At 47.6% G+C, this 25453-nt stretch overlaps 1 protein-coding gene and 1 long non-coding RNA gene across 3 annotated transcripts; both read left to right on the forward strand.

Moving 5' to 3' along the window:
- The first annotated feature begins 795 nt into the window (after positions 1-795).
- Positions 796-5904, forward strand: LOC142082847 (uncharacterized). Its single transcript, XR_012673871.1, has 2 exons — positions 796-2489; positions 5568-5904. It is a non-coding gene; the product is annotated as an uncharacterized LOC142082847 (long non-coding RNA).
- A 1728-nt stretch (positions 5905-7632) lies between these two features.
- On the forward strand, positions 7633-24998 carry WNT2 (Wnt family member 2). Of its 2 annotated transcripts, XM_075147212.1 has the most exons (5): positions 7633-7727; positions 9122-9345; positions 12436-12713; positions 15654-15918; positions 24769-24998. In XM_075147212.1, the coding sequence occupies exons 1-5, from the start codon at positions 7648-7650 to the stop codon at positions 24996-24998; spliced, it is 1077 nt and encodes a 358-aa protein (XP_075003313.1). In that variant the 5' UTR covers positions 7633-7647. The 2 variants fall into 2 exon arrangements, with proteins under 2 accessions (XP_075003313.1, XP_075003304.1); XM_075147203.1 differs by lacking the exon at positions 7633-7727 and having other exon boundaries at positions 7824-9345.
- Positions 24999-25453: the final 455 nt, after the last annotated feature.

Here is a 25453-nt window from a genome sequence, read left to right on the forward strand (position 1 = left end):
TTTTTTCTTAATATTTTCTACACTTAAAAAGGTGTTTGTAATTCTGCAGTAAAACATTAATATCTGTTTTTTGTCTGGTTACCAAACCAGTTATATTGGAAAAAAAGGGAATTGGTATAAGTTAATTCAAATCAGTTATGTTTTTTGCAGACTTCAATAAACATCTGTAAAAATGCTAAATATTTCTGAAGGGACATTCTTCTGTCAAAATAAAAGAGGAATCTAAAAAAACATAAGCCTCAATGGGTGTGTCATGCTTTAGCTCTCCTCTGTTTTCAGAGATGTTGTGTGGAGACTTAATCTTTGATGTTCCCTCCAGAGACTAGTAATGAGAAGATAAAAACCTGAGTGCTACTCCAATTGCTGTCACAGTTGTTCTCTGCTTTTTGTTTTAGAAAACTACGTTGGGTGTTAGTATGTTTCCTTGTTCCTGCAATTGCTTTACCTCCTTTCCTCCCGGGTTTCTCCTTCAGTGCAAGGAACATCCTACAGAGTGATGAGGCCAGAGGCAAATACAACATAAGTTGGGGTTTTTTTCCATTCTGTTCCCAACTTTGGGTCAGAGGGGATAAGCTATATTCCCCACCACCACCATCTAGCAGCAGAAGTGGAGAAGCACACATACTATCAGCATACTGACTTGAACCAGCAAAGTATAGAAAAGGAAATATTTAAAAAATATTTCTCTGTTTCTTGATTATAACCTTATAATTAATCCTGAACTAACAAGACATATCACAAAAGGAAGAATCCATGGAAATGGAAAAAATCCGTGGAAATACAAAAATCTGTAAAGTGCAGTTTTAACTGCTTGTCATACACATGGAACCTTACATATACAAAGCACTCCTTCTCTAAATAGCTCAAAATACAGTTCAAATTCAGTTCCCAGTGATGGGATGGCTCACAAGTATTACTAGAACTTTGACATGTAACGTCTTTTGGGTTATTCTGTTGGGTGAGGGTTTTCCCCGTTCTTTTTTTCTTTTTTTTCCCTCTTTCTTTTTCTTTTCTTTTCTTTTTTCCCTTCCTCCCTTCCTCCCTTCCTCCCTTCCTCCCTTCCTCCCTTCCTCCCTTCCTCCCTTCCTCCCTTCCTCCCTTCCTCCCTTCCTCCCTTCCTCCCTTCCTCCCTTCCTCCCTTCCTCCCTTCCTCCCTTCCTCCCTTCCTCCCTTCCTCCCTTCCTCCCTTCCTCCCTTTTTTTTTTCTTTTTTCTTTTTTTTTTTCCCTTCTTTTTTGGGGGGGAGTGGGAAGGTGGGCAGGCGTTTTGTTCACACTCTGTTTCCAACATGTACTTTCGTTTTAGTTAAGTGGAATTATTTCAACCACTAGTAAGATTTGTGTGATACTGCCCTGGAAAAGGTTCTGTTACTTAGCCTCACTATTTGTTACTTCTCCACTTGAGTGAGAATTTGCATTAACGAAGCTACTCTGCTTCAAAGGACACTGTGAAAGTAGCTTCCATTTCAAGAGATGCATTTCCTACTACTAGTAGATCTTGTCAGTTGAGACAGTAACTAGAAATTTAAATTATCTTTTTCCTTGAATTTGAAGAAAAGATCCACTTGTATGGAGGCCTTCTAAGCTAACTTTGAAGGTCTTGCAGTTGTATAGGAAATCTGTTCCAGAAAATAGTTTTATCAGTATTTGACTAAATTATAACAATGTGAATGATGCCATCAGTGTAAAATACCTATGAAGGAAAAAATAATGCATGATACTTGCTGGTGTTTTCTAGTTTGAGAGTTACAATAAAACATTCTTTGCAGAAATGACTTAAGTCTGAACACTTGGAGCTGACCTCCAAAATGCATTTGGAAGAAGCTGGTCCTGTTAAGTTATCTTATGGATCACTTATTTCAGGTGCTTATAATCACAATTGCAAACACTGTGACCAGCATTTGGGTTAAACACAGGCTTTCTGCCAGCAGCATCCTCAGCATGGTGCACTGTTGAACAATAGTGGTCAAAATGGCACAAACCGCACAGGAGAAGCAAGGGTCCTGGAATAACCATTTTGAGCTGTCCCATTAATTGATCAGTCATGAACTTGCATGAGTAGGATATGTTAAGAGCCAAATAAACAAAGACTATTTTAACCTACCATATCCTAAAAAATGTCTGTTTTCCTTTTCAGATTCCAAACTTGGGCTTAAACAATGAATTTCAAGGTCCTTTATTCACTTTCATGTTGTTCCAGTGCTTCCTTCAAATTCTCTGTTTGAGAAGGTACCACAATCTGGTTGTGATAGGGCAGGAAGCGAAGAAAGAGATTCCTTCAGCATCTGTCCCCTGAGCTACGCTGTCAAAATTCTCACCCCCACCAGCACCCGGCAAGGGAGCCTTCAGATGAAAATGTCCCTGCTGAGAGGCGTCCTTCTGTAAGTCATCAAATTAAAGTCATTATCCCAGAACAGTAAGAATACAATGATTTGCACATCTATGAGGGGATTGGAGGAGAACGCTGAAGAGCTTTGCATGCATTAAGCAGGTAAGCTGCACAGCCCTGCGAAGTATTGTTCTCCTCTTACAGTAGTGCAAATTGAGATGCGGGAGGATTGAGTGGATTGGACCCGGGGCCAAATCCTGCAGATACATGTTGCTTAAAGATGCAGCGAGGTTCCTACTTGCAATACTATTGGATACCTAACTTCTCTTGATACTGATGAATATTCATGCAATGGCCTTTTCTGAATCTTTAGACTGTTATATAAAATTAGGGCCCTGGGTGATTCCATGGAGATCTGAAAGAACCTAAAGAATTTTTATTTCTGATTTGTCCTGCCCAAGGTAAACTGCAGGTTGTGTGTGTTGTGTCTCTCTTCCTGTGCTTTGGGATTTGCACCGCTCTTTACATTTGACTTGTGGAGTACCTGGTCTGTCATAAGGCATTGCCCAGTTTTTCTTGTTGGGTACCAATTGCAAGTAGTAGACAGTAATTTTGGGTATGTGCATTCTTAAACTGAGAGAGAGTGAGCTTTTTTTATTACATTCTCCATTGACTTAGAGGAGTGCTGTGCTTGGTTTTTCTTCTTCATCCAACTGCTCACAAGCTTGAGCTGTGCAGTTTATTTTTTTTCCTCTTGCCATCTTTGAACCCCTTCAGGTGTTCCCCAAAGCTGTAACTTGCTCATATGTGTAAGTAGGTGTTTGCTTGCATTTGCCTTCTCTGTTCCAGCAGTTCTGCAAAAGTTACAGGTCGTCTTTCCCAAATAAAGCTTCTGTGTTACTAGTAAAGTACTACAAACATTGCTTTGGGCCTTACATGGTAGAAGATTTTGAGTCTTCAGCCTTGCTAAACAAGTCTCTTTCAGAATAAATTGAATAAATCCATCTTACCCTGTGTCATGAAAGAGCGACTAAGTGATCCATAGCCTGTCTATATTAGTTGTCCGCTTCCTTGCAGTCTGTTTTGGTATTCCTACGGGAAGTAATCTTTCTGCACAGATAAAAAGTCTTGAAGGTCTAGCAGGTATCATAACTGCAGGTTTCTGCTTTTAAAGGCTTTTACTGTAATTTCTTTGTTCTGGAGGCATGGGGGAAATGTGTATTTGGAAATTTATTTCCCTATCCTAGAAACAGGAATTTCCAGGTAATGGGGCTCTGTATTTTACAGACCAGAAATTATAAGCGGCGAGGTATGAAATGGGGTATTGCTGGCATTAAATGGATAATGTGATGTGTATTCTTAACAGCTTTAATAGCTGTTAAATTACTTTTAGTTTTTAGCCTGATTCAAATGGTGTAGTTTCATGTAATATAGAGCCGTAGTCCCTATGGCTGGGACTTACAGGGATCCCTCTGGGAAGGATTTTCAGTTCTTTTTTTTTTAAGCTACTGACTGTGATATATATGGGAAGATGCCTTCTACTTAAGGGTTTGGTGGGGTTTTTTTCTTGCTAATTATTCTTCTCAGATGAGCCTTCCATGCCTTCAGCTTTTCTGAAAACAGTCTTTATTTGAATGTAGAAATACAGGTTTAACTACATTATTTTCACTATTGTATTGAAAAAACCTCAGCTCAATTTCATAAGGTATGTATTCAAAGAATTGGGCTTTCAGTACTCGTGGCTATTCCACTGTCATCTATATTGCACATGGCATGATTTCCTGACTGGATGAGAAAGCGTGTGCATAGTACTCGTTGCAGGCACATACAGCTTTGTAAGTCCAGTCTGCTCTTGCAGCAAGGAGGGCCAAGAGCCTCTCCAGGGCTGCATCAGGAACAGCACTGCATCACCTGCAGGCCAAGGATGTGATCCTTCTCCTCTCCTCAGCACTGGAGGCCACAGCTGGAATGCTGGGTCCAGTCCTGGGCTCCCCAGTACGAGAGGGACGTGGACATACTGGAGTGAGTTCAGTGAAGAGCCATGAAGATGCTGAAAGATTTGGAGCATGTGAGCTACGTGGAGAGGCCGAGAGAGCTGGGACAGTTCAGCCTGGAGAAGAGAAGGCTTTGGGGCATCTTTATCTATGTGTATAAATACCTGGGGGGGGAGTGAAGATGGAGGCAGGATCTTCTCATTGATGCCGAGGGCCAGGCCAAGAGGCTATGGGCACAAACTGAAATGCAGGAAATTCCATTTAAACATAAGGGAAAAAAATTCATCCTGGGTCAGACACTGGAGCAGGTTGCCGAGAGAGGTTGTAGTGTTTCTGTCCTTGGAGATACTCAAAACTGGACACATCCCTGAGCAACCTGCTTGGCTGTTCAGACCAGGGTCTGAAGAGGGGGTTGGACTGGAAGAGGTCACCCAGGGCCCCTTCCAACCTCACCCGTTCTGTCATTCCGTATAACAAGAGAGAGTGGTTAATAGAGAGAAATAAGGCATCCAAGGTGAACTCATGTAAGGCAGCACAGAGGGTAGTGCTTGGAGAAGGAATCTGGACGGCAGTAAAGCTGGAGTGCAGATATGGTAAATGGCTCTTCTGGAGAGGAAGGGGACAACATTTATGAGCCGTTGGTGCGGTTGCCACAGGTAAAGGAGCTCCTGCTAATACAGAAAGGTATCTCAGAAAAACCAAACGGTTCAACTTTTTACTGCACACCTGAGAAGGCTGGTAGCAGGGAGGACCGTAGCCTCTGCCCAGAGGGTCCAGCTCAAAATGCTGCTGGAATTTGCTGTCCTCTCCCTGGTGTTTCTCTTCCTCTCCCCTGCTAAGTGATCCAAGCTGTATCCCTTAAACCTCAGAAACTGAAGTTGGCTAGCAGCTGAAAATTAGAGTGTGTTTTTTCACATTGATAATACTTCATCAAATAGATGTTGAATCTGTTGCTTTTAAGACCTACTGGAGTTAGTAACTGGAACTGTAGTTGCCTCTGGGCAAGTAGAAGGAGGAGCTGTAGGAGGAGCAGTAACGTGCTCCAAGCTTCAATAGCAGCCAAAGCTTTTCTGATATGGGGGGGGAGGTGGTTGGTTTCTGTGGGGTGTTTGGGTTTGGGGGGGGGGGGTTAAGTTAAATTGAGAAGGGGGTGAACGTTACCACCTCAAAAGTAGATAGAATTCTACCTTTTGCATTTTCTTTCTGAAACTACATGCTTACATCTGGTTGTGCCTGTGATCTCAAGAAGTCATACTGAGCGACAAACAGCCTGGAAGATTGATGTCTTCTCTGCACACAGTCACGCTGTAATTTGCTGTCTGAAGAACAGATCTCAAGGGTGCTTCCCAGCTCACTTTTCCAGGATTTTCACCTGGGGTTGACAACTGAAGGCATCTTTTAGGAACAAGAACTGTGCGGTCCCCAAGTTATTTAGCAACCTTCAGAGTTTTTCTTTGCTACAGACAACGAGGGCTGACTTTGAACGGGGTGTCTCCGTCTTGTTAATGGTGGTTCATTGTTTGGAATATCTGTTGTCCTGTATTTGCCCTATATAGATGACACTGAGTAAAAAAGTTACTAAATTCCTTGTTCTTGAATTTGCTTATTTGGCAACCATCAGCCACTGACTGCTTCACCTGGAAGCTCTGATTTCTGCGCCAGCAGTGCCAATGCCTCTGAGCACTCGGTGCGCGGGCTGCTGCTGCTATAGTGCCAATGTGAAAGGACAAGACAACTTTCCTTACGGCTTGGAGTTCAAGGACAGCTGCTGTCTTCAGTGGCACGGAAGCCTGACTGCGTTTGTTGTGGGTGAGATGTGGCTGATAAAATTGACTTGATGTGAGATGTGGCTGATAAAATGGAACTCTTCCGCTGGTATGCTTTGGTTATGCTTTTGTGATGGTTAAACAAGTGGTCACTAACAGCAATGGGAAGAGGGAATGGGGAGTTGAAGAGTGGACTGCTTGGGGTCTCAAGGTGGAGAAGCTCTCATTGCACTGGTGGGACAGAGAGGGAGGAGACCTATGCCGTGAAGAGCTGGTTTAAGGTAAGGGCGAGATGATGGGAACGAATGCTGCACAGGTGACAGAGAAAGAGCGGATTAAGAACATGCAAGGAGGACGGGGGGGAAAGAGGGTATGCGGTGGGCTGAGGCCTGCCCTGCCGGGGGCTGACGGGCAGCGGGGCGCTTCACCCGTGCGTTTAGCAGCGAGAGCGCGCGTTTTCCCCACGCGTGGGCACAAGGGCAGGGCCTCGGGTCTGGGCGGGGGTCGGGGTCAATGCCGCAGGCGGCGGGGCAGGGCAGGGCAGCTGCCGCCGCTCCGGTTGCGGCGGGGGCGGGAACCGGAGCCGCCGCTTCTGCCACTCACGATCGGGGCGCTGGGCGGGCGCGCTTCCGGGACGGAGCCGCTCCTGGGGCGGGGGGTGGCAAGACGGGCGCTACAGCCGCCCCCGGCGGTACCCGCAGCCCCGGAGGCATCGCCCCGGCCCGACCGCCGCCCCTGGCTGCCCCGAACAGGGGTCGCCGGTGCCCGCGGAGGGGCCGCGGAGGAGGTGCGCGTATGCGGCGCCCGGGGGCGAGGGGAGGCGGCACGGCGGTGTCGCACCCCGGCCCCGGAGCTGCCCTTGCCTTCTGCTTCTGCTCTCGACGCGAAGTCGCAGTTTCGTTCCGCGCTCGGTGTTTGCGGGGCGCGTAGGGAGCGATAAAGGGCGCGGTGCCGGGCGCTGAGGGATGCCGAGTGCTGCGGGTCCGAAACAGCCGGGCGGTCGCCGCCGGAGTCTCCGCAGCCGAGCGCGTAGCATCTGCTGGCGCGTTTGAACTGTCTGCTTGTATGGTTATTGGAAAGCAACTGGCTCCTCGGGATTCCTTGCCTAATCAGAGGTGTTACCTCCTCCTCTTCCCCCAGTGTCTCTTGACATCATTTCATCCATCAGAGTTTCAGAGAAAAAAAAAAAAACACACACAACCCAAAGCAGAACCCACCCAGTCTGTGAGCAGCCCACACCAGCCCCTCAGTTTCGCTGTGACTGCAGGGAAGAGCTGGATCAGGGCAAAGATGAAGGATGGGAGCAGGGCTGAGCTCCTTGTCCTGAAGGATTTGATGCGGGGCGAATCGAGGGGTATCCGGGGCGGTGCACCGATCGGCATCCCCCGTACCCTGGGAGGGGATCAATAAACCCTGCGGCCGTGCGTGGGGATGCGGAGGCGCTTGACCCACGGAAGAAAGAAGCCCTCAAGGTGCGTTTGCTCCTGCCGGTCATTGTTGCTCCATGGGATTTCTTCTGCCCCCCGCGACTGACCTGATGTGGACCGAAGCGTTTCTAACATGAACTTTCTCTCTGGGATCTGGTGGTCTCTTCCCCTAGTCTTGGTCTGGGTGACCCCACCAGTCACCTCCTCATGGTGGTAAGTTGTGCAATTCCAGGAATTTTTATTTGCTTTTGGGAAAGGTGGGGTCGGATTAATTGTAAATTGGGGGGGGGGAGGGGAGGGCAGGCTTTTACAAGCGGAGCTCGCTGCTGCCAGCTTTCTGGTCCAAAAAGCCCGGCCTTAACGCAAGCGGGATTAGACGGGCTCGGCATCTCCTTCCACACCCCGTCTCTGCTCTCCGGCCGCCTCCTTCGCCTAAGCGCAGAGCAGCTGCGGGGGCTGAGCGGGGCTGGGGCCGCGGGGGCCCGGGGCGGCGGGGCAGCGGGCACCTCCCGGCCGGCGCTGCCAGAGCCGGCAGAGGGGCCGCCGGAGGGAGAGGGAGGAGGGCAGGCTTGCCGGGAACACGCCCGAGGTGCGCGGATGAAGCGCTGCTGCTGGCAGCCAGCCCTCCGCGCCCCGGCGGCTCTGGGAATTGGCTACAACAGGGTTTGGGGTTTTTTTGTTTGTTTTTTTTTTTGTTTTGTTTTGTTTTTTTTTCCTTTTTCCTCGCTCCCCCCGTCCCCTCCTTCCCTCAAAGTTTCTCCTCGCTGAACTGCAAACTGCGGGTGCAAAGGGTGGACAGCCCTGCGGGCAGCGCAGCACCCCGCTTCAAATGGGATTTGAGCTCGTTGCGGGGCGTCCGAGTCAGCTGCAAAACACGGGTCCGTGTAACGGGTTAGAATGGAACGAGAAACCTGCCCCTCAAACTGGGGACCCCAACCAAGCCCAGATCGAAAAGCCTTGGCGTAGAAGAGAAGTTAAACCGCTTCTTATAAATCCGGGGAACACATTTAACCTTGACACTGGCTGACGCGGGATCAAAGCCTGATTTATCAGACTGAGCATATTTCAATAAAATGACTATCTGTGTCCACAGCCGTATAAACGTAATTTATTGCGGTGGCTTTTTGTCATGGTGTCTTTTAACTGCCACTTAATTTTTTTTTTTTTTTAAATCACGGCTTTAACGATTTTATGATCGTATAAAATTATGAAGATACCGGAAAAGGACATTTTCTTCTGTTTGATCCCTTCAAAAGACACCTAGAGTAGTTTGGGTTTTATAAAAGGTACCTTTCGAAATATTTCAGGACTAATAGAGACCATCTGGATACAGATGATGATGTAATTTAATTTTTGTCAAGGTTTTTTTTTTTTTTTTAAGCACTGCACGGAGCTGTAATAGCGGGCTTTGGGGTTCTCCTAAATGCTTCACGTTATTAAAAAACACAGCATCGGAGACTAATGTTAAGGGATTTCCACCAAAAAGGCAGAGGAATCCGGCAGAGGAGGGCTCCAGCCCGCAGACGGGGCGCTGAGAACCCCCTCAGAGCCGGTGCCCGGGGGTCGCGGCGGGCCCCGGGCGCTGCCCTGCCCCTTCCCTCCCGCAGGTACATGGGGGCCGTGGGCTCGTCGCGGGTGATGTGCGACAACGTGCCGGGCCTGGTGAGCCGGCAGCGGCAGCTGTGCCGCCGGCACCCCGAGGCGATGCTCTCCATCGGCCGCGGCGTGGCCGCCTGGACGGCGGAGTGCCAACACCAGTTCCGCCGGCACCGCTGGGACTGCAACGCCCTGGAGCGGGGGCAGCGCCTCCTCGGCCGCGTCCTGCTGCGCAGTGAGTCCCGCGGGGCGTGGCGGGGCGTGGCGGGGCGGGGCAGGTGCCTTCCCGCGGGCTCGGGCGGGGTGCGCAGCCCCTGCGCAGCTCCCGCCGCGGCGCCTTCGGGCTAAGGGTGAAAGGGGTTTGGGAGGGTCGGTGTCAGGGCTAAAGGGGTTTTAGGGGCGGTCGGCGCTGGGGCTGGCACCGCTGGGGCGCGGTCGGTACCACCGGAGAGCGGCGGCAAGTGGGGGCCCTCCTCCTGTTACCCTCGGTCCTAGCAACGGGGAAGCTTCGTTTTACATTTCAGGAGGAAATGCAAAATTGTCCTAGAGTCTCTCAGTCAGCAGAACGGCACATACGATAACGAGAAGTGCTGCTTTGCTTAAAACCTCTATCAGAGCAGAAAGGCATGGGCAAGGGTCAGAAAGCGGGGTTCGGCATCTTAGGGGCTGGCCCTGCAATTCCCAGCTTCTCAGTTTTTCATTGTGTAATGGACCCCCAAATTAAGGGCTACAGAGAAATCGAGGTGCCAGAATGCAGCAGCTGGGCAGAAGGCTTTCCAGCACAGCCCATCCTGCCTAGGGAGACCAGTACTCTGGGGAGGCTGAAAGGGGCAGCCCGTGTCCAAACAGGATCCCAGTGCATTGGGATGGCAGACGACACCGGTTCCCGCTGGAGCACTTCCCCGGGGAAGCGCAGTGGCAGGGTGCAGTCCCGCAGGGTTGTGCTGCCTGCGAGGTGTGGGGTCTGCGCCCGTGCCGGGCAGCGCTGCCCTCCAGGCCCTCAGCCCTCTGCGGGGATGCGACAGCCGGTCCCTCAGATCAGGCTCTGGGGGAGGGAGAAGCGGGGACACATCTGATAGGGGTGAGCCAGGCTTGTGCAGACCCTGAGCAGCTGAGGACTACAATGTGCTTCCTACCCTGAGGGGGGATGGTTAAGCAGGGTGTTGTTGCCATCTAAATGTCGGGCTAAGGCATCTAGCGAGTCTTCAGACAGCTTATACGGTCCTTTTGACTCAAAGAAAGGGCTGAGATCTGTTACCGTGCCAAGATGTCCCTATCCAAGTGATAAACGTGCTGAGATTCTTCTAAACTGCAGCTCTTTCCACGAAACGCCACACCTGGGCGCACAGCCATGGCACGCAGCTGGTGGGGCTGGCCCTGCCCTGGCACTTGTGTCCCTGGGATGTCCCCGGCACCGTTGGAGAAAGCCTCTCCAGGCTGTGAGCAGCGTGACACCTGCAGGGAGAGGAGGAGGAAAGTACCCTGGGGCCATCGCCCCGGCGGTGGGGATGGGGAGGAGGATAGGAGACACTGGGCACGCTGTCCTGAGCAGTGGGATTTCGTCCACGGAGCATCATTTGGTGCCAGGCTCCACTGCTGGTAAACGGTTGGTTCCCATAACCAGCTTCATGTTCCCTTAGCAATTATTTGTGAGTAACCAGTAACGTCACCCATCAGCTGAAGTTTTCGATGAGGTTTGTCTGACATTCAGGAAAACACGTCTGGCAGGACATGGCTTAATTCTGATGAGGCTATTTCATAAAAAAAGTAAAAATGCAGTTTTTCCAAAAGTGAAGTTTTCACTGTTGGCTCGTGGGAGATAATTAAGGCGTCAGGCTTCTGAGCTCTATGCTGAACCTGATCAGGCAGTGATTGCGATGGGAAATGTTGCTTGATAGTGCTCTAATTTGAAATGAAATGTTTTTGATTAGTTTAATAAACTCAAGTGAAACATTTATCTTCCAACGACATTGAGTGTTTCTTTTTAATTTGTAAAATTTAATTTGTAAAAGTGTTGATGTTTCCGAATATGTTTTCTCAGAAATGAAATCTTCAAAAGAGCGTGATTTGTAACAAGCCACAATATCTCCTGCCTGATTTTGAAGGCAGTGTAGAGAAGGCGGGGTTTGCCCAGTCCTTTTGCAAGCTCTTTGTTGCCATTTGCCAAAGGTTTGCACAGCACACGGAAGCCTAAGGCCCTTCCTATTTGAAACATCTAGATGCTACTGGAATATGAATACTAAATAATAGTATTTATGAATAATAGTGAGTAATAAGTTATACGGTGTAATGCTGCCCCTACAATAAAATCACAGATAACATTCCCTCTTTGGGGTCGTAGTTTACTGTGCTAACATTACTTAAGGCTTACAAGTCCTCCTAACGGGTCTCTCTCACAGCTAGTGGCCTTAGATACTGCACAAAAATCTACTTCTCACTCTTTCCATGCTAAAAAAAACTTTTAAAGTATGAAAATATCCCATTGCCATAAATAATGTTGTGCCAAAATAACATAGCTCTGTATTGTAAATTACATCTTAAAATAAACTTAAGCAATTACTGCACTAAAGTATGTACCCAATAGCCTAAGAGTAGGCATAGCCTAGAAATGCAGATAACCTTTGGTATAATAAAGTATCTTCGTTAAGAGTAGGGAAAACTGCCCGAGCAGCTGGCGCGTGGAAGTCACAGCTGCCAGGCCAAATCCTGCCTCAAGCATGACACAAGCAGTGCCATTGATTTAATGGAACTTGTTTGTGTGAATTATGGTTACCAGGCTTGGTTCTAGGCAGAAAACCTGAATTTAATTTATTTTCAGAAAATAACACCCAAGATTTCTCCCTACTGCCTTTTAAGCAGGAAAGTTTATTCCAAGTGCTTCGGAAGAGGAAAAGCTAGTTTCAAGAGTTATTTGCAGTATTTTGCAATGTACATGTTGTTCCAGTGTCCCTATTTAATAATTTCTTAAACCTATCTCTGAAATCGCACTTCATCTATTTCTCTAAATCGATGAAATGTGTTAGAAATACCAGCTGTCCTATTCACGTATCTGTACAAAACAACTGATCCGTGAAAGTATATTAATCAATATCAGAAGCAAACGTTTAATGTTTTCCAACTCTAACACTATATTGATGAGCTTTTACCAGGGAGGGGTCCAAGTCTAAGCCATGACTAATTCTGGCTCCAGGGAATGTGTATTTGTGTGATTTCAGCCCAGTTTTATCTTTTGCTCAGCAAAAAAGTCCAGGCTAACTGGCTGGAGTTAGGATAGCCACTCAAACTAACTACCCCAGCGATTTTTTAAGGACTTTTTTTGTTTCAGGTAGTCGGGAATCTGCTTTTGTACATGCCATCTCCTCCGCCGGAGTTGTTTTTGCCATCACCAGGGCATGTAGCCAAGGGGAGCTGAAATCCTGCTCCTGCGATCCCGAGAAGAAAGGCTCTGCCAAGGACAGCAAGGGCCATTTTGACTGGGGCGGCTGCAGCGATAACATCGACTACGGCGTTAAATTTGCCAGAGCCTTCGTGGATGCCAAAGAACGGAAAGGAAAAGATGCAAGGGCGCTGATGAACCTTCACAACAACAGAGCTGGAAGGAAGGTGGGTGTCCACCCAACTGATGCCTGGAGGTGCGCTCAGTGAGCTCCCGCAGGCCTGGGGCAGGTAACGGTTGGCCCTTGCTGACCGGTCCCAGCAGTTAGGAAGAAGTACGGGATGAGCGGGAGCCTGAGATGCTTTTTCTGTCTCTCTTGGAGGTTCAGTGTGGCAGAAATCTCCAAACAGACCGGGTGCAACTGCTTAACAGTGCTCCCGTCCGAGTCAGTTCAGCGGCTCCTTGCGTGGAAAGTTAAGCCCGAGCCCAAGTCGCTGCAGGATCAGTTTGGATGGAGGTTTTGTTTTGAGCCTAATCCTTATATATGGAGGAGTTTTACTTTCGGTTAATAAAGAATAGAAATTCCTAAGGGAGGCTGAAGACCACACTGAAGAACAGGCTTGACTATTAAAGAGTAAATTCAAAACAGCATTGGAGAAAAAAACCATACTGTCCATTCCTGTATGTATATGATAAACCTAAACACAAAATGAGCAGAGATAAAATACAGTTACTTCACTTTTTAAGAAAATAAATCCAAAATACATGTCCCTCCAAAAGGCATTGGGCTTGGCGCATGACCTGCTCTAAACAAAACCCTTCTCTAAACATTGTATGAAAATACCATTTTTGAATTTCAACAAGAAGAGTCTACTTCTTTATTGTAGGTGAGTCGAAGGAGTAGTTGCCAGACATATTGCCCGCTGCTGGTGCAAGGGCTGAGGAATACATACACTAATATTTTGTGGTGGTAGTTATAAATAGTAAGAATAGTGCATGAGACTGGAATATGCTGTTTCATCATTCAAAACATATTCAAAATTTGTTACATCCAAAACGTCTGAAATAATACAGAAAAATATTGTATAGTGCTAGATCAAGCACATCTAAAATGAATCTTAGAGGCTTCTTGTTTCTTGTCTTTGGTTTTCCTTAACGTACATTCAGTAGGAATACATTGTTCATACTCTAGTCTTTTTGTATTAAAAAGTTCCCTTTATAAACTGTAAAATTGTTCTATACTAACTAGCCCCTATTAGAAGAAAAGATCCAATTTTAATGAATTGTACTGCAAGTAGATGATTTTCCTGATAAATATTTCTCCTTCGACATCTTTCCTGTTTATTACCAGCAGGTGTAATTAATACCTAACAGAGACAGATGAGGCTATTCAGCTCAGTGATATGCATATGCAACACTATGGCTGTGTTTATGTTACTGTCAAAGAGACTGCAGTCTACAACACAAGCAAAGACTTTATGCGGGTGAATTAGCTCCATGCTGGGAAATATTTTCTGAAATAGTTGAGTATCTTAGTAAGTTTAAAAAAATATATATGCCAAATAATAAGACAGTATTGGTAAGCAGATAGTTGTTTGGGGTTTTTTTTAGAAAAAAGATAAAGAGACTTTAATAAATGTATTTTATTAAAAATAATCAACACATTCTCATATGCTTTAGGACCTGCTTTCTAGAAAGGAATGCTGTTTTGTATCCACAATGCAGGGACCTCACTACCTCAGTCTGCTCACAAGCTTGGCATTCAGATGTGGATAAGACCAGCTGTGCCCTCGGCTTTTTCTCACCCCCAAAAGGGGTGTTGATAGGTTTCTTTTAAAACTAGACTATTCAGTTTTTACTAATTCAAAAATAGATTGAATAAATAATTATAATAATCCTATATGAATCATACAAAATAATATGCAGTGTATCAGTATAGGAACATCACTGACAAAAAAGTCCTGCATCCCTGTGTGCTTCCTCTGCTATTCCAGGCCTCAGTCCAGCAAGCTGTTTTAAAGATACAAGTGGTTTGACTGATTCCTACTCAGATAATTAAAACCAAGCATCCGCCTAAATCCTTTTCTGAGCACGATCCCAGTTTTGTGATAGTACTATTGGCAACGAAGTGGGGCTGTGGGAATGTCAGTGACTTCTTTGAAGTAGTCAAATCGTTTACAAGTTGGAAAGAAAGAAAATTAGAAGTACTTTGTTTTTATAACACATTCTCACTTTATGACTAAGAGCTTGACTGAAAAATGCCACCTCGCTGTGCATCAGTCCCACTCTTAATCATGGAGCTTTCCTCTCTCTTACCTTCCTCCCATGATGCTGTTCCTCTGGTACAAACTCTAAAATGTTCATATTTCATGAACCCTTCAAGCACAATATTTATAGATCAAATACCCGTATCTTCAGAATTAGGAATGAATTATTTATTGTATATGAACCCTTCTGTTCTCCAACATCATACAGATAGCTTAAATGTCTGAGATGAAGCTGAATTGGCTTTAATGCTAACCAGATATTAAATTGATGATGAAGGTGATCTCTCCAGTGCAAGCTAATGAAGGTCTTACTCTAAAATGTTTGTTAAAAGGTTTATAAGCATTTTAAAAATACCATACTTTAAAATTTTACGTAGAGCAGATGCCTAGCCCAGGTACGATGCTTCACACGGTCTCTGCAAAACCATTTAAATATGAAATGCCTATGAATTTCTAAGAAATATTTGAAACACTATTCAGGGCAAAGGGCAACTTCATGAAGGCGAGCTAGAGAGGGTCAGCATGGCAATGCGTCAGCTGGAAAGATGGGGAAAGGGGGTACCTTTGCCTACCAAGGGGCTGAGTGATTCTGTCCATTTCCCAGCTCGTTTCCTCCTGTCCAGTCTGTGTCCTAGTGCTGTGGACCATCTCGATCCTCGGGATGACTGGCAGGAGAGGGAAGGTAAGCCCACCAGCCGGAGGATTGCGTGTGCGGTTGAGTCAAGCAACCAGAGCAGACCAACCATGTGGGGATGACTTGATGCTACCAGTGGGTGTCACTACAGACCGTGATTTGGAGACCCACTGCAAGCCTGGCATTACAGGGTGAATGGAAAAGGGCCGAGAAGCATAAATTACAGTTTGTTTTACCTGTGTATATTTTACTGCGTTTCTAAACAGGCCGTGAAGCGGTTTTTGAAACAGGAGTGCAAATGTCACGGTGTGAGTGGATCATGCACTCTAAGGACCTGTTGGCTGGCCATGGCAGACTTTAGGAAAACAGGAGATTATCTGTGGAAGAAATACAATGGAGCGATTCAGGTGGTCATGAATCAAGATGGCACGGGTTTCACTGTGGCTAATAAGAGATTTAAGAAGCCAACTAAGAATGACCTGGTATACTTTGAAAGCTCTCCAGACTACTGTATCAGGGACAGGGATGTAGGTAAGCCTCTATCATTACACATGAATGGTTTTATTTCAGACATTTGTACTTTGAAGGTCAAAAATTATCATTATTATTGAGTGTGTGTATATATATATATATAAAAATCTATGCATGTAACCAGCAGGAAACAGGCAGGAAGATGTTTTGGAAGGACAGCTCTGTACAAGAACAATAGCTCCTCGATGCCCCTAGGTGTACGACAGCCAGTTGTTCTAACATAATTCAGCAGTTTCCTCCAGATGCTTTGGAGCCCTGGAGACGCTGCAAGGCAAAAGCTGCTTTTAGGACAAGTTTGAGTGATGCTCTGGAGGCAGGTCCATACCATACACATCCACATACATGCTTGTATCACAGACATCACAAGTCCCGTGATGTCCCTACGATACCACCTCCTGTCGCACTGCTTCTCTTCCATATTGTTATGCTGCTCCTGCGGACCCTCAAGAGACAAGTGTCCTCCTTTACCTGCACATTCCTCGCAGCGCACCATGGACCGTGGACCGCGTAGCTGTAGACACACCTCTCCCCATCGGTAACGTAGGAGGTGCAGCAGCTTGGTGCAAACCATGCTCGCACCAGTCAATGCAGCTGTCGGTAACGTGGTGCAAGGCAGCTGGAGGACGTGCAGGTGGATGAAAGAATAGAGGTCGGTGGGGCTCAGCACACTGCGTCGAGTGACACAGCTGTTTATTCCTCTTTATGAGACAGTGTTGGCTCCGTCCATGATAACCATCACGTTTTCTGAAGAGTTGTGCCACCCCAGCAGGAAGAGGTAAAGTTTCAGGGCTGCTATTAACACTGAATTTTTCTGCTGTCAGAGATTTCAATAGAGACGCACTTAACGGTGTTACAGGGTTCAAGGCATTGCCAAGCACCAGGAATCCTGCTAACGATCTTGACCCATGTATAGTATTTCCTGATGTGGCAATTAAAAACTAGCAACTAGAAAACCAGAAATTTGGAAAAGAGAGCCGGACTGAGTAATGTATGAAAGATGTTGTGGAACTAACTACTAGGTTGTATAACGCACCAGATTGCACCCGATATGACGTATCCGTAAGTATCTGGATAGCAAGGCAGCTCAACTCTTTTTGGCACTGCTGCGTATTTACAATCCAAGTTTACTTGGAATAAGCATTGCAAAACAACTGTACTTAAATAAGAACAATATGTGAAATCCTAGACATGTACTGTTGACTTCAGTGAACCCAGAATTTCAGCCAGTACGCTTGTGTTGTACAGTGTTTCGGTTAGTTGAGTAGTCAAGGTAATTTTAAATGTTATTTATGGCTTTTGCAGGTGATGCTTATTACCTGCACAAGCGCATATTATTCCTTGAATAGTGACTGATACTGTAAAGTCTAATACTTTAATCCAAGTGAATAAATAGGCATATTGTGGCATTGTGCAGAGACTAACTTTGCAGACTAGGATTTATTCAAAACTTTATTTCTTGAAGTTGCCTCGTTCATTGTAAAACCTGCGATTTCTTTCCCCTAAAAAGGAGAGCCCGTACACGACCCACTTCTATGTCAAAAAGCCGTTTAATAATCTCTTTGTACTAAGCCTAATCTCATCTGTCAGTCTTGTTATTGTGGAGGAGAGTGGGCATTTTTCACCGCAGTGTATTACGCGCGCTTGGCTGATGCTGTCAGGCCTGCCCAGAGATGGCAGAGTCTGACACGTGCTTTGGCTCAGCTCAAGATAAGGCTGCGGATGAGGCGGTGTTTCCTTGCTGCCCAGAATTCAGAGAATGTGGCTGTTTGGAGGAGCACGTTTTTAGCAAGCTGCAGTAAACCTTTAACGGGATGGGGGATGCCCTGCTGCTCGTGTGGAGCAAAGAAAGAATCAGACGAACAAAAACAGATCTGGCTTTGAGAGAGGTAATTTTGGCAGTGGAGCAGCATTTTTTCTTTATTACCTTTGGTTTGCCCTGTTGAGTGCTCCGGAGTGTCAGCCCTGTTAAATGACTGGAAATGAAATGAGATTATGGAAGCCTGAGTTTGGAAAGTCTGAGTGGGAGCATCTCAGCATCAGCTGAATGTAATACCACAGCGCGTTAGTATGTCCTTGAATACAGTTCTGCCTTTCACTCTCGGGGGAATTCAAGCAATTTAGTGCTTCAGGAAAAAAAAAGTATATCTGGAGATTGATTAGTATTGGGACTGAATGGAGGATTTCCAGAGCAAACCTAATGAAGCGTCACGACTTGATCACACTTGGCCAGTGTCCTCTGTGGCTTGGGTGTGCTAAGACATATAAGCCAGTAAATTAAAGGTGCTCAGGGGTTGTATCATCAGCGGCCTATCCAAAAAACTATGCATCTCGTCTTCTGCTGTTGGGGCTTTTAGTGGAGGCTCTTCTCTCTGGTGACGGGCAGCCACTGGTTCTGGCAGTCTGTCTGGGGGAGGCAGCTGGACATACATGAATCAGCCCTACAAAGTGAAAAATGTGTTGTTATTATTTTTTTCCTAGAAGGAAAAGAGGAGTCATTGCTTTCAGGAGTGAGATAATACGTGGAAAACACTAATAGCAACTTAATAGCAAGAGAATGTAATAACCTGACCACCTCTTGTCTAACATTAAGATTTCACGACTTTTAGAAAAGGACCAAAGGAAGATTTTCAGAAGTGTTCAGAATTCACTTAACGCTGCTCACATGGGTGCTGAAATAATTTTTACTAACAATTTTGTACTCATAATTTGATAGAAACAGAGGTAGGACATCCCAGAGGGCTTTTGAAAATCTTGGTCATGAACTTACAAATTTTGCCACACCTTGCATGGTCTTCCCTTATATTGTCATAGATTTCCAGCTCCCAAAACCAATACAAGCATACCCAGGACTACGCAGGGAGAGACCTGTTAGAAATGATAAAGCTGTGAAGGGAACTAAAGTGACGGCCACGCAAGTGGCAGTCCCGCTGCAGCACGTACCTCTTACCCTGAGCGCGTAACTTCACCTCTGACATGCTCTTAAAGAGCTCTTGCTTGTCCGCTCGTAATTTCCTGTTAGAGCATTTTAAGTTTTGAAAGATTGCCATTTGACCATCCACGCAGGCTAGGCTGATTGAAAGCTGTTGCAAGTTTATTATGTTTTGAACGTGCCGGTGGGCAAGCAGAGACTGCTTTAGGAATAAACATAGGAGCCGTAGCGTGGGCATCACCAGCTTGCTGGGCGAGCTTTCGTTGCAGGCTGTTGTTCACAGAGACTATTACAGCAGTGTAATGTCTTCCCGCAAAAGAAAACATTTGAGAACAGGTTTATTAAAAATTAATTTGTACAGAGCAACCAAAAAACGCAGGTAGTGTTTGAGTGAAGCCTCTTCCTGCAGAGAGACCCCCACCAAAGTGTGTAGAGCAAGCTGAGCTCAGCTACGCGTGTGGAGGTGGTGCGTATGAGCCAGGAGGTTGCGTCCCCAGGCATGGACACCAAGGTGGAGGTGGTGGGCAAGCAGCAAGATGACGTTGGTGAGCGCGTGTTGACTGTTCACAACTGTTCTGGTAGCAACGAGGCTTCAGCCACATGGAGGTGGTGGTGGAGCAGAGGCAGGTCGTGTCTACATGTAGATGGTCTCGAGCTGCTGCAGCAGTGTCTCAGGACCTGCTGCAAACACATGTGCCATGTGCTTCAAGTCATCCGTAGGTTTCTCCCAATACTCACATGGTCCCGGTTTGGGCGCTGTCAAAGCCGGCGTCACTGCCTCTGCCTGCGTGTAGGATGTGGGTTGTGTACCTGGACTGTGGTGGCCATCTCCTGTGTCCCCAACAGGCAGACAGGGTGCTGCGGCTGGGTCTGAGGACCCTCCACACCTGGTCTCCTGGTGGAAAGCACTGTGGAGATGCATGTGCAATGCTACAGGCAGCCCCCGGGAGCTGCGCATTGGGTGAGAAACCACATGCCCAGGGTGACCTGCTTTGGGTCCTTCACAGGATTATTTTTGTGTTAATTTATTTTCCCTGCTGCCCCACGTAAGCCATTTGCTGCATTTTTGAGATGAATGAGGCTAAGTCCGGAGTGAAAGAAAAACGTGAGATTGAAGTGTAGCCTGCAAAGTACTGGTGTTGGGCAAGATGTGTTAGTACTTGAGGTATGTAACCCATGGAGGGAAACCAATCCTGATCTATGTCAAAAACTTCTCACTGAGGTTAGCCGCATACAGGCAGTCCCTGTGCAGCTTCTTGGCCCGTATCTCCCAATTTACGCATTGCAAACATGTTGGGTGCAGTCCCAGCCCCGTGCAAGCTGACGGTGGAGCTTGCGATGACTTCCATCAGGGCAGCTCTCCTCCAAGCACCGTCCGACAAGGGAGCAGCGCAATCGCCCCCAGAGCCTCTGGTTGCTGAGAGGTTATGACAGCTATCAGTGGCTATGGAAATTAGAGCGAGACACGTTTGCTCCGAACTGAATCTGGATGCTTTTATCAGCACGTTGCTGGCCTGGGAAATCCCAGCCCCTCTGGACCAGGCTGCCTCCGGCGTGCGCTGCCTGTCCTCTCCAGCCCTGCTGTACCGAGGTGTTGTACATGAAACGTATCAATGTTTCTTGGTTTGAAAAGTAGCTTCAGAGCTACTTTTCTGTGAATAATTTTTTTTTTCCCCAAACGCTCGTGTGGAAACTGGTTTATTTTTGTCAGGGGTTTCGCTGCTTTTCTTTTTTTTAGGTGAAAGTAAAGTCATGAACTTTATTGCTTGAAGCCAGATTTTTAATCAATAGAAATGAAGGGGAAATCTCACGTTATAAAGGAATAAAAACATTTTAGTGCTTTAGGAATGGGAAAAAATATTTTTCGACTTACTATATGCTTAAGAAAACAACTGTGCAAACCAAAAAGAAAGGGTTTGATGTACGGGCCGTAAAGTTGGCGGTATTAAAAGCTGTAGATGTTTTGGCAGGTATAATGTTGTGTGTCGGCATGGCAATTCCAACACTTGAAATGAAAACAAAGAGGTTGCACGAAAACTTTTTACAAGTTAGAACATACTCCTGCCTCTTATGTGATGAGGAGGTGCATTGCAGGTAGCAGGCAAAGCTCAGAAAACTCTGCCGTATTTTGTTTAGTGTCTTCTGTTGCCTTCCTCACCTGGGTATGTGAGTGCCCCCAAGGAGTGCAGTAACTGGCCTGGCTGCTCGCCGTCAGTTATGGCTCATTTTCTTTCTCACGAGGGAAGCCACAGAGGTGCTGAAGATGCTGTTTGAACTTTTCAAAAACGTTGGTTTTGCTCAGAAACTAAGCCTTTATATGAGCCTGTTCTCTCTTCTGTAGTGTTCTGTGGATAATTCAGAATCTCCTAGTGGCGTAGTAAATGTTGATGTTGCACTGTGGGCAGTATCAGATGATACCGGCTTCTGACTATCTGTTAGGGGCTGAAATCATTTTGGTTTTGAAGTCAGTGGCAAAACTCCCATTGAAACCAGCAGGCGTATCCCGCGCAGGTTCTCCTTTGCTGCTGTGCGGTTTTCCCAAACGTCTGGAAATGAGAACTTTGGAGTTGGAAACTAACCTGTGCCTCGGCTGAGGAATGCCGTCAGACCTTCCCGGGGCAGCTCCTGCACCTCGTCACAGCCGGGTGCGATGCCCCACGCCTGGCCGCACCGGAGGGGGACGTGGGGTCTTCCTTCCAGCCCGGCAGCCAGGCGGCACGGCCCCGCGCCGCTCCCGCTCCGGAGGCGTGCTGGGGCGCAGAGCGGCTTGGCTTTGCCTCCGCTGGAGGAGCGGCACCTGGCCGGCCGCCGCGCGACGGTGGCACAGCGAAGGCTATCGAGTGTCCAGCTCGTTTCACACAAACCACAGGCAGAGAGCAAAGCACCAAGCGGTTTGAAATCTAACCCAAATCACGGTTGTTGGAGATTATTGTCCTTGACACGCTGCGTTACACAGCCCGGGCACTCCGGGATGTTGGGGCTGGGCCCCGTCAGCGGGTAAAGCAGCACGCAGAGCAAGAGAGGTGAGGGGGAGCCCGTGCGGGGAGGTAAGCAGGAATTCACACCGAATTCCTGATGCAGAACGTTAATCATGCGAGTCGCAAGCTTGGCCTTTGTACCTTTTTTTTTGGCTGAGCAGAGAGGGCAGGACAAGCGCCTAGAAAAGTGGTTATTCAGTTGTGTTTTGCACAGTCTGGGACGCGACGGATATTGCTGTGGGCTGACACAAGCACCAGCACTTACTCAGGTTCAGATGTCCCCGCTGTTTGCACAGCGTCGCGGATGGAGGAGAACGCAGTAGCTGGGAAGCAGGGTTTGGTTTGTTTTCTGCCACAGGCTTCCTACGGGACCACAGGTGGATCACGTAGCTCTGCATCCTCCTGACCCCCCAGCCCTGCCTAGACCACGGACACCGGGGGCCACTGGAAGTCTGCCTCCCCCAGTGCGGAGCGATTCCTGGAAAACAGATCTGGGAAAGGCCTTTTGGCATCACTGCTTTGCCCGTCGTGCAGGTTGCCCCAGTGCCGCTGGCCTTGCCGGGGGAGCTGCATGGCAGAGGGCTTGCTCGGGGTGGTGTGCTCCCGTGTGGGTCGTTGCTGGTGGTGCCTCTCCTCCTCCTCCTCCCTGGGACCCCCTGCACCGGGATTCAGGTGCCGTCACTGGCTGCGGGGACAGGAGACCGGGAGTTACTGCTGGTTCCTCGGTGCAGGGCATGCCCGATGCAACACGTCGCTGGTTTTTACATCAACGTGAGGTGCTCACCCAAACAGCAGAGACTGACTTACTTTAAAGTGCTGTTCAGCTGCCTCAGGGATGCTACGCAGAGCACTGGTCCATGGGCAGCAGCGTGAGCAGGCTTGGACCCCGAGGAGATCTGGGATTTATCAGGAGCCCGTCTCTGGCTCTGTTCAACCTGTCTTCTCCTCCCTCTGCCTTTTCCCTTTTGGGTGGCTCAGCAGCTCACCGTTGTGGCTCAGGACCCCTGAGCCGGGGCCGGTGTCTCCGCCGTCGGCAGCAGCTGGCGAGCAGCTACCGGGGCAGGTGGCCGGGGCGGCCGTGGGGATCTGCTGAGCCCGGGGTTTAGGTGGCCACGCAACAGCCTTCTTCTGCTCTGCCCGCGGCAGACCTGCACCAGCGATTTGATATTGAAGCTTTCCAGGTGTATATTTCTACCCAATGAATATTTAAATATTTAAATAAATACAGAAATGTAGGCTATGGGAGAGAAGGCTGAGATGCCTTCTAGGGACTGAAACGCCCCTCCGGGGCAGCAGCTGAAGCCTGTCCTGACTTAGATGCAAAAGGAGCAAAACATCCCCCACCGTGGCTAAGAGGCTACACCACATATTGGTCCCATGAAAAACCACAGCCTGAGAAGGTGACTTTACTCAAGTGCCTGAGACCACTCATGGTCTCAGTGTCTGGGCCCAGGCCTGAAAAGACACAAAGTCTCCCTGGTGCTGGGGACAGTAGAGGATGGAGGAACGAAGAATACTTGTATGTTGTGAAGTGCTTCAATATAGCAGTGGTGGTATATACAACCGTAAGTACACCACAGGGGAAAAAAAAAAAGAAAATTAGATTCTTAATAAGTACAGATTAATTACAGCTTAAATTTTATTAATTAAGATTGGTTTGCTATCCTAGCTCATGTAAATTTGAATTAATGTCTGTGTGCATTTTTTTTCTGTAAGAAGGTAAATTGTTCGTGTTTGGTGTACACCTACACCTGTGAATACACTTTGTAAAATGTTTCCAGTTAATTTAATGATGGCAGTCGATATTTAGGGAATCCCATTTTGGCCAAGAACAGAAGAATGGAGCTATAATCACATCTAGGGAAAATGTCAGAACAATGTTCATCTCATGGATATACCTGAAATTGATTTATAGTAGCAATACATAAGAAATTAGGTGAAGCAATGAGTATTCATGAAGTTTTCAGATGGATAATAATAATCTGTCAACAGCTGTGGTATAGATCCGAAAGTGAACCCCAAGATAAGTTTGTATTAGATGAGCAGCAGCTCCCATGTACGGTAGCTGTTTGGGCTAAGACATGTCTTAAAGAGCCGTTTTGTGCCACGTGGAGATGGGCAGGGGCATTTCAGCCACTCCAGAGAGATTGTAAGAACATGAAGAGGTGGGGTGTGTTCCCCTACCCCTCCTTCTGTCCGCAGCAGGATGTAATTTAGTTTCTCCTAATCTCTATTGAGAAAGAGGAGAAGAACCCTTGGTGCTTACCCCGCAGAGATGAAGGTGCACAGAGCAGCCACTCTTCAGCTGCCACCTGAACTGGTGGACACGGGTGCCGTGGGTGGACGCAGCCATGATGCCAAGTGATTGGGGTGCTTCTCTGCTCGCTTCTGCAAAGACTTTAACCTCCGGCAGCATGGTTACTCTGCCCAGCGTGTCCCTTGCAGCCACCAAATTTAGCGGTCTCCTCTTTCCCGGCCCTCCCCTGCCCACCCAGAGCTCCCCTGCAGAGCCCAAGAGCTCCCGAGCACCACGGGGGTGCTCCTCCCGGGCACCCCATTTCACAGCCCTGGGGGACTGGACGCAGGGGCGGGGGGGGCTGCACGGCTGCCTCGGGGAGCGTATCTGCTCGCTGGAGCGGAAAGAGGTGCTACGGAAAGGTGAAGCAAAGCACGACGGTACTAACAGAATCGGGCAGAGCCTTGAAGTATTTGGTCCATTTTACTTCTTCTCATCTCCAAAGCTGATTTCCAGGATAAATGTGAGAATTTGAGAGCAATTTTTCCTTATTATAGGCATTTCTCTGGCTTGATATTGAATCCCAGGTGATGTGACATTGAAGGATCAAATACATATCGCAAATTATGGCTCCTATGCCTATTTTCATATGCTTTCTGTCCTTCCTTAAAATCCACCTCCTGAGCTTTCCTGCATTTCCTTCGTAGGGTCCCTCGGGACAGCTGGTCGGGTTTGTAACCAAACCTCCCGCGGCATGGACAGCTGTGAAGTGATGTGCTGCGGGAGAGGCTACGACACCTCCCGTGTCAGCAGAATGACAAAATGCGAGTGCAAATTCCACTGGTGTTGTGCTGTGCGCTGCCAGGACTGCCTAGAAGTGGTAGACATTCACACCTGCAAAGCGCCAAAGGGCGCTGGCTGGATCTCCCGGACATGATGCACAGGCCACTGATGCTTGAGGACCACAGCCTTTGCCCTTCCTGGTCTGTGCAGGGAATGCATCTGAGATCGTCTCTACTTTTACGCCAGTTTTGCCTTTGTCTTTCATTGCACAGAAGCTGCTGAATAATTAATACAAACTTTGCAGCATTTACTTCCCATTCCTGCATGACATTATTGCTGCAGTGTTGTCTGTGCATAAACTGATGCAGCTCTGGAAGGACGTACTTCTGCTGGGACTCTTCAACCAACACGCAACTCTCCTCCGGATTCCTTGTGGCAATTCATTCCTGCCACCAGGAACACAGCAAGACACAAAGATGGGGCATTTCGTACAAGACCACCACCACCAACTGCATGGGCTGAGCTTGCTCAAGCATCTTCCAAAGGATCTTCTGCTGGCCACAGTTGTGCCCTGGATACTGAAGTGCTCGGCAGTTTGAGCACCAGTTG

This window comes from Calonectris borealis, chromosome 1, assembly GCF_964195595.1.
Source record: "Calonectris borealis chromosome 1, bCalBor7.hap1.2, whole genome shotgun sequence".
Lineage (NCBI taxonomy): Eukaryota > Metazoa > Chordata > Aves > Procellariiformes > Procellariidae > Calonectris > Calonectris borealis.

Bases quoted from the DNA above. Each gene is read 5' to 3' on its own strand.
- WNT2 (XM_075147203.1), top strand. From the start codon at position 8,976: ATGTTAAGGGATTTCCACCAAAAAGGCAGAGGAATCCGGCAGAGGAGG. The intron at 9,346-12,435 runs GTGAGTCCCGCG...TTTTTGTTTCAG, and splicing joins CGGCCGCGTCCTGCTGCGCA to GTAGTCGGGAATCTGCTTTT. The intron at 15,919-24,768 runs GTAAGCCTCTAT...TTTCCTTCGTAG, and splicing joins TATCAGGGACAGGGATGTAG to GGTCCCTCGGGACAGCTGGT.